Source organism: Pinus tabuliformis, chromosome 1_2, assembly GCF_031772625.1.
Source record: "Pinus tabuliformis cultivar Carrire ecotype Pingquan chromosome 1_2, CPIR1, whole genome shotgun sequence".
NCBI classification, from domain to species: Eukaryota; Viridiplantae; Streptophyta; class Pinopsida; order Pinales; family Pinaceae; genus Pinus; species Pinus tabuliformis.
In genome coordinates, this window is record NC_142298.1 from 976,707,674 (window position 1) to 976,723,712 (window position 16,039).

The 16,039-nt window shown below is 32.7% G+C and overlaps 1 protein-coding gene across 1 annotated transcript; it reads right to left on the reverse strand.

Moving 5' to 3' along the window:
* Positions 1–9,608: 9,608 nt before the first annotated feature.
* On the reverse strand, positions 9,609–10,734 carry LOC149209263 (uncharacterized). The gene has a single exon (XM_089394245.1). The coding sequence runs from the start codon at positions 10,363–10,365 to the stop codon at positions 9,952–9,954; it is 414 nt and encodes a 137-aa protein (XP_089250371.1). The 5' UTR covers positions 10,366–10,734; the 3' UTR covers positions 9,609–9,951.
* Between the last annotated feature and the right edge of the window lie 5,305 nt (positions 10,735–16,039).

Sequence of the window (16,039 nt, forward strand, 5' to 3'; positions counted from 1 at the left end):
TATTCTTGTCAAAGCATCCCTAAATGTATTCCTCTTTAAGCTTCTATGTCATTCTATCACAATCTCCCAATTCATATTGTGAGGTTGTGGCAAGTGAACATTTTGTCAACGTGAATTGCATATTAGGGTTTACAAGATTTCCCAACAAAGCAGTTAAACTAACATGTAGATCCCAAAGCACAGGGAAGGTCTCACTTGCGTCACATGGAAAATGCTGAAGGTTGATGGGAGAAAGCTATGAATGATAGTTGCAAGCATCTCTACCTTCAAATTATAATAAGCAATTTATCCATTCATTACATTTACTATTAGAGTTATATTATATTATTCTTATAGTACAACATAGACACAACTATGCAATGCATTATAGTGCATAATCATAAATAACAATGGGAAAATGCAATATAATGGTAATGGACAAATTTTTAAGTGGAAAGATCATTTCATTCATAATAGTGAAAATAGAATCATTGTTGCATGGCTTAATGATGTGTTATGGAGTCATAACTCTACAAAACCAAATAAAACATATGTCTATAATGAGTTTGAGATTCCAAGATGTAAACTATGTAAAAGATCTAGAAACTTCCAACATTTCAAATGAACACTCTACTCATCATCAAAAACACATAAAAAGAAGAAAAAAAACTAAAAAAATCTCAAACAAAAATACATAAAATAACCATCCAAAAATAAATATGATGGATTCATAAGAAAATCAACAAACCATTATAAAATAATAACAAATTAAAAACCAAATAATTAAATTCAAAAACTATTATAAATTAAAAACAAATAATTAAAACTATAATATATATAAAAAAAAAAACAAAATAAAATAAACAATAAACAATAAAAAGCTCATAATAAAATGATAAAGAGTTAATTGAAGCAGATTAAAAGCATTTAAGATGAAAATGAAAAATGAAATAAATGAGGGAGGGAACCCTTTATAGGTTAAGGCCTTTACCTATGTATACTTGTATCCACGACGTTGCTTTAAGCCATTAGCTTATTGTTAAGGCAATAAAGACTATATTTATCCATTATTCATTTTTCCCTTTAGTGTTTTGGCAATCTTCATCAATTGGCCTCTTAAAACTTAAGATCTTTCCCTAATTCTCTACCTTCCATGACCCATGTTTTTCTTTATTGTTGTTAATCGAAGTCTAAGTGTGCCATTGTGAATCATGGTTTTTGTCGAGTTAGCAACTCCGTACCTTTTCAGGCCTAAATGGCCAACAACAATTAATGTCGACATAAAATGATTTCTCTTTCAATTGGTCACCTGATCTAGGTCACATAATATTTTGCCTTCGTTTTCTCCACATCTCGAAAATTATAAAGATAAATGAGACTGCAATTGGTTATATATGAAGAATGCTCTTGTTGAAGGAGGCTTGAAACGTGCCGAGAAAGACGATCATGTAGTGTGGTCCTTATCTCACTCTCATTCTGTTACGACAGTTAAAGACATCTATTCTGATCTCGTCTCCAAAAAAATTATGCCTGTAAGACGGATTTTTCCGGTATATTGGTGGAAACTTGGCTGTCCTCTCAAAGTGATCATCTTCTCATGGTTAGTTTTTTACAACAAGAATTTAACATGGGAAAACTTGAGGAAGAGGTCTTGGCACGGTCCCAGCAGATGTGTGTTATGCAATGCAGAGGAGGAGACAAACTATCATATGTTCTTCAAATGCGCGGTCGCCCAACAAATCTGGTATGAATTGGCTTCTTCTTTTTCTTTTCCTCACCTCAATTTCATTTCTGTCAATGCAGCTTTTGCTTGGTGGGGAAGACAAGAAGCATCTAAGCGTCCAATCCTTCCCATCACATTATGGTGTGTTTGGAAGTGGAGGAATTCAAAAAAATTTGAAGATTCAAACATCTCCTTCAAGACTGTTCTGTTTAGGCTCTTCGCTTTCTATCAATCCATCTGATGATTGGTCAAAGGCTGGAGTTTGGTAGGGCGCAAAGAGCTTCGTTTTTGGGGGTTTCCAGGATCTTTTTCTGTCAGCTCCAGGTGGCTGTTCCAGCCGGAGGCTATGGGTTCCTCTCCTTCTGCTCTTGAGGCTATGGGTTCCTCTCCTTCTGCTCTTTTTGGTTTCATTTTGTCATCATTCCATATCAGTAGCACATTAAGGCAAAATTGTTGATATATGTTTCATCATATGTTTCTATATGTTGCTCAATGTTCTTGCTATATATGTCTATCAGCTATTTGTCATATTTGTCATATTTGTTTTTTCAACAGTGGTCACCTATGTCAGGAGATCTTCTTTCTGTTATCACAGAACATGATGTATATATTGACTCAATATAATATATTGCTTTTCTTTCTGAAAAAAAAAATATATATAATATAGATATTTTATAATTTTATACATGCTTTAATTCTTTTTATGCGGTAAGGTGTCAAGTGATTTAATTCTCGTTAAATTTCTTAACACAGTTAGAAACACAATATGTTTTTCTTGAACTAAACTCCTTAGAAATTAAATTTCTTAATTTTAAATGGCAACTAGAATTAAAATTTATTAAGTTATGAAATAAGTATATAGAAATTATATAATTCATTCTATTTGTATAAAAATTAATATAAAGAAGTTTTGACTAAAAATTAAATGCTGATTTTTAATATTAATATTAAAAAAATGTGATTGGTTAATTAAGCGAGGGTTTTATTGTGCAATAATTTTTTGGCCACTATCGTATATTTGTACGTGGGTTCGCTAGTGCATAAATGTTGACTAATTCCAAGATTTAGTTATGAGTTTGATCAGTTGTGATTGATTAAGGCTTGTTTAGAGATCAAGTTAATCGACCTAAGGCATTGAGTTCTGGTAATAGTACAGTTAACAAAAAAATTATGGGAGAAAGTACCATCTTCAAAGAAAAATCTCATACTCTTTTTTTAATGAAATTTTTTTATTCCTTCATTTTATCACATCAATCATACAACCATATATTTAAGGCATGATTTTGAATGGCCCATATTTTTTAAATTCAATTCAATGTGAAATTGGATAGATTATTATGATCAAACACATGAATTAGAGTTATAAAAAGGATAAACAAATTTAAGCAGACTTCGCAGCAACCTATCTTTTCAAATGAAATGTTAAGAAGATTCAGTTGTGGAAACAAAGTATCATATAGACACATTGCAAGAGATTTTGATTTTGCATATTTTTCAATGAGAAAGATTAAAACAAAATGTACAATGCTTAGTTTCTATGTCAGGACAAATGAAATGTTAAGAAGATTTAGTTGTGGAAACAAAGTATCATATAGACACATTGCAAGAGATTTTGATTTTGCATATTTTTCAATGAGAAAGATTAAAACAAAATGTACAATGCTTAGTTTCTATGTCAGGACCGATAGCTAACTGATATCCTCGAATCCTTTTCGTAGTTTGATGATTCACTGAGCTCTACAATCTATGTGTAGAAATTTCCATGAAATTTCTAACTTAGCTTCTACTCCTAGAAATGTACAACGCATGGGTCCTAGGCATGCTTGTAATAATTTTTGAAGGTTCCTAGAAATTGCACTTGATGAATTTGATATAGTTGTGAAAGTCTTATGTGCTTGCAAAGAGAACTACATGTTTACTAAATTATAATAAAATGAATTAAGTTGTATATTAATGAAACTTGAGGCCACTTATCTCAATTTATTTTTAATCCTACTACCCATTTTCAAATCTCTTGAATTTCCTTATTATAATATTGTTAATTTTTTATATGATGTTAAAATTAAATATTTATGTTTATATAATTAAATTTATTAAATATATAATAAAAATAAATCAATAATTAAATATATATTTTATCAAATATAAGAAAAAACCACATTTAAATTTATATTATCTAATAAATAAATAATAAGAAAACTTAAAATTCATATATATTAATCTATTATAATACAATCTCAAAAACAAAACAAAACAAAAAAATTCTAATTAATAATAATATTTATAAATCTAGGGTGTTCTCTTTTACTACTTTTTACTGCTAGTTTCAGCGCCTATACTATCAACATCAACGTAGTTATTTAATGATCATTACTTAAGACTTTAACAAATTAAAAGAAATGCTAATCTAGAGACTAGCGATAACACTCTTAAGAGAAAAAATGTACATGTACAAATTTTCAAAATTCAATAATAAACCTAATTAATGGGAAATACTAGCTATACAACTTTGTTTAATTCAAATTTATTATAAAATTAATTTCATTTGTGATTTGCATTTACTTTAATATTGTCCATTACAATTTAATTTGAGCACAGAAATATATATTTCTGCAATTCTTACAAAGCAATATTTTTAAATTATAAGTGAACGGCATAAAATAAAATCTAAATAAATTCCAACAACGAATACCATATGCGGTGGGCCCTTGCTGCGTAGGTCTGCCAACAAACTACATGGCATTTAACTCAGTTATCACGCATTAAAACGAGAATATAAATGAAAGAGCCGAATTGTGTTTTATATTTTAACCAAATAAGCATAATTATATCAAATTCAAAATATTTCAGTCTTGTGTTATCAATTGAGAGAGAAACTAAGATCTAAGTGATAATCACTGAAACAAAAATTATAAATATCAAAACATAGTTCCCAGTTACACAAAAACAGGGATCCGAATTTTTGTGATAGAGTATTCAATTCTTTGAGGTGTTTTAAATTTTTAGTTTTTTTAAGGGTAAAAATATATTTTCTATATTTTACATAAAATTAAAAAATATAATTTGATAATAATTTAAAAATTAAGTTGTGAAAAATTATTGGATATATAAATTTAAATATATCTTAAAACTTAATTAAATTTTATTTTTCAACACTAAATATATCTTAAACTTTAAATATATTTTAAAACTTAACTAAATAAATCTTATTTGAATAAAATCAGAGATCAAAACAAATTCTTATGATGTTCATTTTGAGTCATCAAATAAAGGTAGTTACACATGGCCCGCCGCAAAGCCTATGACTTATGCCATTCCTTACCGCCTTACGTTCGATGGATGGATTTAGTGACCAATGGATAGAGATGGTGAAAGAGAGAGCTACGTACCGCACAGAACCTCGAGGAAACCTAATGTCTATTCACGGGTTGTGCCACATGTTCTGCTTACGTGTAGCCTTCATCCAACGAACATAAATCCATCTCCACAGAACCTGCTACCATCTCTAACTCACACTTAGACCTCAAGTTCACCATAATCATTCAAATCAATGACCCCTGACCTAGTTGAGCTATCGATTTATGATCATTACAGAATCAAAAATTCATGCAGCCACGTGTTAAGAAACAACTTTAATTGAAATTACTATTTAATTCATGAAAGTAAGCCAGGTTTAAATAAAGTTAATTATTCTCAAGTTAATTATTTTAAAAATTCATTATGATGTATTTTTTTTATAGATAATAAAACACTTTTCAGGAAAGAAAAAATAAAAATTATAAAAAATAAAAAATTATATAATCATGTGCTACAATAAATCAAAGTATCAGCAAGCAAGCCCTTAAAAATACCCAACCCCATAGAAAACACCAGATATAGCTTAAACAAATACCCAAAAAAGCCAGTTTGAAAAACAAAACCCAGAACCACAAATACAAAACACAATCTGGGCAGCAAGCAAATAACGAACATTAACAAAATATTAGAGAAAAAAAGAGAATTAATTTTATAATTGTCGACCCGTGTCGAACCAATGAGTGTGGTTCATCGTCAGGACAAGTTAGTTATTATCATGAGAGTGTGGACAAGTTAGTTGGAAATGCGTCCACAATTGTATTATCATGTGATTTACGCCGAAAAACTTTTCATAAACTTGATATGGATCACAGAAACCTCAATTCAAGAATTAATTTTATTAACAAAATATAAAAGAAAAATATAGGAGTCGTTTAGGGAAGCAGAGGAATTATCTAGAGGGTTAAAAATGGTCGGAATAAAAATTTCAAAATATCTTTTAGACACAGTGTTTGAATCATATTTTTGATGGTGGAAATGGATTCAGCGCCATCAAAAACGTCTAGGGCATCTAAAATTATGAATTTAGACATGGGTGGGACTACTGCAAATCTATTCCAAACACCAAAATGATTAGACTTGCTTTCATATTGCTTGTATCCTCCTACACTACGCCCTGAGATTCTATTCCAAACACCAAAATGATGAGACTTGCTTTCATATTGCTTGTATCCTCCTACACTACGCCCTGAGATTTGAACACCTATGAGACTACTGCAAATCCATTCCAAACACCAAAATCCCTGCCAAATTTTTACATGGATTTATTAAAACTCCTGCTAGATTTTTTCAAAATATGACCAGAATTTCTATAATTGTTAAAGAAACCAAAACATAATTATTAGACTATGGCAAAACAAAAATATGTGAAATTAAGAATTTTTGAAGCAAAAGTCGAGAACACTGATAACAAAAATGACGGAATTAGGTAGCCCAACAGAAGGTATATTAGACTGGATGCCCATCAACTTCTTCAGAAGAAGACATGTCAGACTTAATGCCAAAAAACACATGTCAGACTTAAATGCCAAAAAACTTTTTAAAATTCAAGGTTATTTCTTCCAAAGTTATTGTCGGTACTCAAATCGTCACTTTCCTTTTTTTTAAATGTTTCTAATTTTGAAAGTGAGGCACTTTTATTTTTACAGAAATCTAATAATTTCATTATTTTAAAATGGATTAAATTTTTTATAAATTAAATTTTGTATTCAAAATTTTAAATAAAAATAAACTCTAATTTTTAACAAAAGAAAATTATCGAATTTAAAAATACAAAATGATAGAAGGGATCTTTATTTTACAATTTATAAATTTTGTGTAATTTATTAAGAAACATTATATTATTTAATAATAATAAAGCTTAGAGTGTTTTGGTTTTTTTTAAGAAATTGAAATAAGTATTATATTACTTTATAATAAAGTTCCAAATTATTATATTAAATTTTTTGTTGAAATGTTTATAATGTTTTGGATAAATGATGATTGGGTGATAAAATTATGGGTTCAATTCTCTATCTTAATCAAAGTGATATATTAGATATGATGAAAATATAATCTCACCGACTTTATCAAAAAACATTAAATTAATTTTAAATTCAATCATTTTTCAAACCAATCTGAAAAGTTTTTCAATAATATATATCCCAATTTATACCAAGAATGTAAAACACTATTAAAAGTTGTTCAATGATATATATCCCAATTTATATCATGAATGTGAAATACATATTATTTGCCATAACATAAAATAATAAGCATTCTGATTTTTACATATTCTGACCTATTTACATGGGAAGACCTCTGGACACATCACAATATAGTAACCCTCCAATTTACCCAAGTTGGTGAGTCTTCAATTTGTACGTTGACTGGGCAAGAAACAACTTAATGAATTCTTTATAAATTAAGATTAAAATATGCTGCGTTTCCTGGCTCTCTACTCACATAGCATTTATTCAAACTTCATTAAAAATGTCTATGCTGACAATCATGCTCTGTTTTCCATTCACACAGCTTTAATAAAATTAAAATGATTCAGCAATGACTACTCTGATAATCCATTCAATAAATGATTATTTAATCATCATCTTTTTTTGGAGACTGCACATTTTCAAACAGTCAAATTCTATAACCCTGAGACTGTTAAGTAAAAACTCCATGAAAAATGTTGGTACCAACGCCAATGTCAGCATTATCAGTACTGAATAAATTTGGACATATTGGCGGTGCTGTGATCTGGATATCCACACATGGATACACCGTACATGATACAACCCTGCTTATTTTGAGCTCTGAGCAGGAATGGAATATGACTGACCATTGTTGGGTGATTTGCCTGTCAAATACAGGTAACAAAAATTCCTACCAGTCAACATTATGTGCTCAAATGACCTAAACAAACAAATTGCAGAAATTGACGAATACTGCTTCTGATTTGGAATTTCTACACTAACCCTAAACCTTATAGATAGTTTTAAATAAAATGATACATATAATTTATTTCTTGGGTTGATGTTCAGATTTGGAATTTCTATACTAACCCTGAACTTAAACTTTATAGATAGTTTTAAATAAAATGATATATATAATTTATTTCTTGAGTTGATGTTCAGATTTGGAATTTCTATACTCACCCTGAACTTTATAGATAGTTTTAAATAAAATGATATACATAATTTATTTCTTGAGGTGATGTAAATTGTAAATTTGGATACTTAATGGATATAAATTAGTAAAGTTGATTGTTAATTTTATTTTGTGTTCATTAAATGTATAGATATTTAGTTCAATAATTTTATTCGGTGTTCTATAGAATATTTTTTTTTTTTTATCACATTAATTATATTTTCAGCAAGGACTGACTTGCACCAGAGACTGCGGAACCAACATCCTGTCTCACGGATAGTCACCAACTGGCTTGGCTAACCGGATTTAGATAATGTTTGGTTTATTAAATATTTAGGATTTTTAATCTATATTAAAAACTTAATTTTGAAAATTAACTTAATTAGCAGCTTTTAATGAAAAACCATGGATCAATTCTCCGCCACATCCTTAAAATTAAACTTGCTATCATTTGATCCAATCGAATAAATCTACCCAGCCTCTAAAATAAAACTTAATTTAAATCATACATTTCAAACTTGTTATTATAAAACAATCGAATAGATCTACCCTGTCTCTAAGATAAAATAAAATTTAAATTATACATTTCAAACTTGTTATTATAAAACAGAAAACTATAGATTAAGATTTGTTTATAATTTTATAAAATACACAAAATCTTCCATCAGCATAAACTTCTCTTAATTTATATGATGAATTTCCAACTCTTTAATGCAAAACATAAAACTATGAGCAAGGATTTGATATTAAAATTATCATCCATTACATGGACAAAATTAGTCTTAAAATTTAGTCATAAAAATTATTCCAAAATCAAAAGTTCATAAATGAAATTATTCCAAACTCAGATTCTAAAAATGCATCATTAGACTTGGATAAAAACTATGTGAAGTTGTAATGAGTTATTAAGTGAATTTGTGAAGTAATTTTATTGAATAAACAAAATCTTCCATCAACGTAAAAATCTCTTAATTTATATAAGACATTTCAAATTTTCTAATATAAGACCTAAAATTATGAGTAAAGATTTGATATTAAAGTTATTATCTATCATATAGACAAAAAGTACTTTTAAAATTTAATCATAAAAATTATCCTAAAATCAAAAGACGGTAAAAATGCATCATTAAACTTGGATAACTGTGTTTAAATTGTAATTAATTGTCGTATGGATTTGTGGAGTAATTTAATTCACTATCACATTAATAGGAAGTATTATATAAACTATGAAATTTAAGTTGCATTCTTATTATGAAATATTATTACGGAGTATTATATAAAATATAAAATTTAAGTTACATTGTTATGAAATATTATATAAACTAATGAGGAAAAAAATAAAATGAAATCGCACTAGATCTACCAAGACTACGCTTACGTCAATATTATCGATACTGAGCAAAATTTTGACATATTGGCGATCCTCTGATAAGTATCCAGTCCAGTCCTGCTCGTTCACTGCGAGTCTAACTCTCATTGATATGTATTTACAGTAATGCAAACAGAGTTAAACAGGATGATATACATATACTCTACTAATGAAAATTTTGCTATTGTGAATCATAAAACTATCAGCCAATACCTATTCATAAAGTTTAAACTTTCCATCTGAGAAGTGGCCAGACTTCATAAATATTCGATTTACAAAAATGTTTCAAAACAGTAAGAAACTATTCCAAGACTCTACAAAATAATCCAACTCCATTGCTATTTTGTTTCAGACATCCACCAACTGTCATTTCACAGTACGTCCAGCCAAACTATTAGAACTAAGAGGTAGGTTTGCATGTGTCAAGTATTACTGGGTGCACTGCATTTCCATGATATTTGCCGGCCAAGCAATGCTCATGCAGTTCCTGCCAGCACCCATCATCAAAGTTCAGAGCATAGCTTCCAGCATCATATTTGAATCCCTGAGATGGCCTTGTTGTAGCTATCATATTTCTCAACTTGGCTCTGAGCTTCCAGAACAGATGCCTCCAGCTGATCTTGCCACACCCCATGCGCAACTCTTCCTTACCCATATCTACCCACAGGCAGCCCTTTTTGGCTCTGATCCAACACCACCACCATTGCCACAGCTCTTTGTTGCCATGGGTATTCATAGATGCAGGATCTCTGTCAGATGATGGAAGTTCTTCACATTGGGGAGAATAACCTCCCACATTGAGGCAATATCCCATTCTGAAACTTGGAGCACAAGGAGCTCTTAAATGAAATGGTTGACCAAGGCTCACAGACACCTACCCTGCAGTATTCTTAATTTCCCAGGGTTCCACATTCCCTTTGCTATAAGCACATGAGCATGTCAAATGATATTGCCATTAATACTGGAGTTCTGCAGGGAAGGAAGTGTGGGCCAAGAAAAATACATATATTAGAAGCCAGCGGTGAGGTCTCAGACATGACAAGGGTAATGGCAGGGGAATCTTGTGAGAGTACTATCCCCTGTGTAGACATTTCTTAAACCTTTCACATGGTCCCAAGGGCAGTGGCAGGAGTCTGTTCCCAAGTTTCAATCAATCTCAGAAGAGACCGTATGGAGCCACCAAGAGTCTGCAGAAACACAGAGTACTTGATAATAAAAAACTGTAAAGTCCCAATGGCGGTCAGCTGTAATTATAACTTTTGCCCGTGTATTCATTCTTAGGGATTCACTCCCTTCAAAAATCACCGAACTTCCATTTCTGCTCATGTGACAGCTAATTGGGCCCTTGGGAGTCGCGAAGGGTCTCATCTGTGAACAGCGGCCCCTTTACGCGTTGCTCCAGACGAGACAGAATCAAGCAAAGTCAGAGGCACCAGTCATTGTTCAATGGTTTTATATTCATATGATCAGGTTTTCACTACATACTTCTAATGGCACTGTGGTACGTTTAGGCTTTCCTCATTATTTTTGAATTTCACGCGCAAACTGACACGGCCTTATCCATGAGACAGTGCATGGTGAGCGCCACAAGGGAATAGAATAACCGGTTAAATTTTTGCCCCATTTTCCCGTTGGCCACAAATAGATTCAGGCGTTTTGCACATCTTTACTGCACAATTTATTATATACATTTGATACGTACAATTTATAACATATACATTGGATATTTCCAATTTACGGATAGACCAATGTTTTCCATTATTCTTATTAATAAAAAAAAGTTAGAAGAGGGCTATTGAGTGTCATCGTACCTTCAACTCTTTTTCATGAAATTTAAATCTAAAAGTTGATGGAGACTCAATGTTTCATGAAGTAATTTTAAAATGGCAATAAGAGTGTTTGAATTGTTTTTTTAAGGTGGAAATGGATTCAGCACCACCAAAAACCCTTGGGCAGCCAAAATGCTTAAGTTTGACAGATGTAACCCAAATTTCCCTAAATTTCTGCCAAACCTTTGCAAAAATCATGCCGAAATTTCTACTATTTTCCAGAAAATTTCGGCTATTTTTAAGTTTTACACTCATAAAAGAGTTGGCATTTTGAAAAATTAGTGCTCTAATAATTTAATAGATAATAAAAAAATTGTTTGATGCTTCATAGATATCACACTCTTTATATTTAAAAACAAAATCAGGCAACAATATGTACTATTATTAGTACACAATATGAAATTTTAAAATTTATTGAATTTGAATTAATTTTATCAAAAGAATATTTACTTTTATTATATTTTTATTTTTATTTTTATCTTTATGTAATGCTCGGTTTCTTATTACTACTTCAAAATGTTACATTGGATATATCTCTGTGAGAGTGGTTGCCCCTATTGTAGCTTTTTCTATCACCTGTCGCACAATTGCTTCAGAAGATATAGAAGCCTCCTAGAGATAGCATCTGGGTGGGTTGGAGACTAGTGCCTATGGCATCTTAAAGAGGGGTGCCTTTGTAGATTATCTGAGAGATGTATGTTGCACTCCATATGTCACGTAATTGGAAAAGATAATTCAAGGCTTGGTTCAATAGTCCTTCATCAAGGTAAACTCAAGCAAATACATAGATCTAAATAATCAGGGGGTTAATATGGCTAATCTCAAAGAGGAATGTTTGGTTCTGGTGGCAGACACACAACAATAGGCAACTTAACATCGTTGTTGTAGTATAGGTGAATAGAAGGAAGGAAAGGAGGGAAACCGATGTAAAGGGTTGGACTTAGCACATAATCCTAGGCAACAATATCCAACAGAGATATGGAAGGGTGAGGAGATGAAAATGCAGAAAGAGTGGAATGCTAATTAAGGTCCCAAGCTCTATCCATCATGAATACATTTGTCACCAACTAACATTAAGTAAATATGTGCACATTACAGGTACATAAGTAAATATGTAATTAACATAGGTATCGTTATTACTTAGCAGCAAATATACAACCATGAATGAGAATGATACCAGCAGCGTCATTAAATTATTTCAGAGGAGGAAAGACATACATGAAGTGATAAACAAAGGGGGAAAACATACTGCGCATTGCTCTGATAGGAATCAACAAAAAAGTTTCATTAACCTTCAAGATGCAGTCTAAATCACTAGTCCATTACATTTAACATTTGTATTGCTCAAGTCCCTCACGAACAGGCAAATAGAACCAATGTGTAACCACTTTCTCTGCAAACAGAGGGCCTCTAGAATGCAGGATTTGGAAACCTATGTTAAGTGTTTCTTCCCTCTATTTATAAGGAGAGGGAGAGCTTGGAAAATAATTACAAAATATCTCAGCCTAAGCTTCAGCTATCTGATCGACTAGTTGTCTCGGCGTGCGAAAGCCTGTTGCCCCAAATTATTTAAATTACAAAGGTAAAATGCAGAAATTACATAATAAAAGAAAAAGGAAATTTGAATGATGATTTGAGGAAAATATCTCCACGCCACTTCCTGTGATGGCCTTTGATCAAGCCACGTCTCTGCCACAATGATTCAATCGATTCGCTTGTTGCTTTCTGCTTTAACTGCTCCCCGAGTCCCATACCTCCATTTTCCTCACTGAAGGCATGCATGAAAAGCAATCAAACTCATTTATGTTGCCCATGTAGCCCTTGGTTTCTTGTTATAGATTCTTCCACAAGATGGGCCCTTTTCAATTTCTAACTGTTATGTGCCCTCATTCAATACCTCAGCTGTCGACCCATACGCCTTTAAAGCTCTGTATTACACTATTGAAGCTTTTACTCATCGGGATTTTGTTCTTAAAAAAGTTACAAAATAGTGAGTTCCAATATCCTTTGGACCCTTTTGTTTTAGCCCCCTTTCTGCATTTCTTGTCATAGCACCGAGGGCTGTGACTGGAGGCTTAGCCTTAAGGCGCTAGGGCCTTTTGTTCTTTCTCTTGGGCCATTTTTCTTTTTTAAAGTGCTTTGCGCCCCTTTCCTTTAAGTTCTTCTAACGACCGTGTACTAACAAAATATTAGATCCCCTCTTCATCGAAGGTTTCCAGTCAGGGAAATAAATTTGGAGTTCCAATGTGCTCATTCTCTAATCGCCGATCTCCAATTATGAAGTCATCATTTCCACGTGGCACTTCTTGAGTGGTGACACATGTCATCCAAATTCGCCCCCTTAGGCCCCTCAAAACGCCATAATTTCCTGCCACGTGTCCTTTCATACCACCACGTCATGCTGACGTCAGTCGCCACGTGTTCTTATCAGAACCAATCCTATGCCACCATGCATCATTATCAGAGCCAATCTTGTGCCACCACACATCTTGCTGGAGGAGAGAGAAAAGGGCCCGTCTGCCCTTAGTTTTGCGATGAAATCCTTTGTAAACTTATATTTGAGTCCCCCAACAATTTTACACTATATCGGAACTTTATGCGTATCACAATCTTTTAAAGGTTGATACGTTCAGAAGTTCTGATTGCTGACCACCAATGTTCTGATCTGCTTGAAGTTCTGATTACCGACCGTCGATGTTCCGATCTGCTTGAAGTTTCGATTGTCGATCATCGATGTGCCAATGTTGCGATTGCCGATATGTGATTGTCGATGTGCCATGGCCTCCAATATATCAAACCTCTAATATGTGATGTGCAAATATGCCATGCAGCTCTAATGTGTGATCGCCGATCTCCGATTTTGCTAGACTTCTGATATGCGATCTCCGATATCAAACCCCGAATATCCTTCTTTCCTAAGGTTTGATTCCTTGAAACTTCAGAAGACCATATCTTTTGATCTAGGAGTCCATTTTTGGACTTCTACATATCATTGGAAAGCTTATTCAGTGCACTTTCCAATGGAGAGGGTCTGATTTAGACCTCGAGTCCTTTTGAGGCTTGGAAGATGACTGCAAACTTCTCTCCTCTTTTACACTCTTTTGACAGCTAAAAACACATTTTTGCAATAGGTGACAACATTGGGTGCAACTGGGGACAATGCCTTGATAGCAAGATTCTGAGAACCTACAGACTAGTAGCCTTTAGCATTGGGCATGGAGTCAAAACTATATTTTACCTATAAAACCAGAAAATCTCCATGGAACTTTATTTGCTCGGGGTCCTTTCCTCATGATACTAAAATGCATAAATATAAACTCTAACAACTGGAAGTTAAATGCTCTGCTAGTGAACTTATTTATATACAACCCCTACTTATGCACAGGGCTCAATTCACCCAAGTGAGTTCAACCTTCCAATGGTACCAAGTTATCATTTGGGTGCTGGACTTAAGGCCTCCATGCTGTTGAGATTCAAAAATTAAAACAGGCATGTACCACATAAAACCTTTGCACAAAAATTTTGATATGTGCCCCCAACCTGATAGTTGATGCTCAGTTCTTTTAATCTCTTCCATGAACCTTCTAACAAGGTTGTGCTCTTGAAAATCAGTGACTAAAATAGGCATGCACTCCATAAGAACTTCAGACCAAATATTTGACACATACCTTGGAATTGATGTATAATGTTGCGGGCCAAAGAAAGATGTGATGTAGTTAGTTATTGGATCATGGAACTGATGAGAAAACTTTATAGTTGTATCCCTTTCTTGAATAGTTTCCAGGGAGGAATCTTTTTGCAACAGGAAGCCACAGACATTGCTTGGATCTTCAACTTTAGGCTCCTCTTGAAGGAGATGTTGTTGGTAGTCTTCTCCCCACTTGTTTGTGAGTAGATCCCTTTGTCAATCTACAACAATCTCATCATCCTCTGAGTCATGGATCAGAGAATCTTTATCGACTTTAATATTAGTTTCTTGAACTTGTTCTCCATTTGAAGGATGTAGATTGTAAACTAGATCCTCTTTATTAACCTCCTATTGGGCCTCCTCTTTTTGTGCATCTTCCCATGACTGGGACTGTTGTAGTCCTGCATTGCTCAACATCCCATCGAAGTCATACAAATCATAAGAAGGAGAATCATACAATTTAGTAGAATAAGATCTCTGAGGGTTTGTTTGCAGCTCGATGATGTCTCCTTCTTCTCTTTCTTGATCACTAGGTGATGCTTCTTGATGCAAGTAGATATCTTCTTGGAGTGGAGCCCCACAAATATATTCAGTAGGATCATTAACCTCATAAATATTTTCAATATTAAAATGTGCACAACAATATTCAAATAGAGCATACGGTGGATAGAATCTTTTGCAAAAATGATTGAATTCTATGTGAAAGCTCTTTAAGGAAGATATGCTTCCACGAGGCATTGTTTTGTACCATAGTCTAGCATCTTCTTCTAAAGAATACATGAAGAATTTCATTTTGACATATTAAAAAACAATACCCAGTTGTTCCATACATTCATGAAAATACTTGAGGTGTTGGTCCGACCTTTTATCTGTCTTTCCACTAAATTTAGGCACATAGGGATACCATTCATGAAATGAAGGGACATGATGGGGATAACCAGCAATAGAAGAAAAATCCAGTGGGGAAAAAT

Bases quoted from the DNA above. Each gene is read 5' to 3' on its own strand.
- LOC149209263 (XM_089394245.1), bottom strand. From the start codon at position 10,365: ATGGGATATTGCCTCAATGTGGGAGGTTATTCTCCCCAATGTGAAGAA.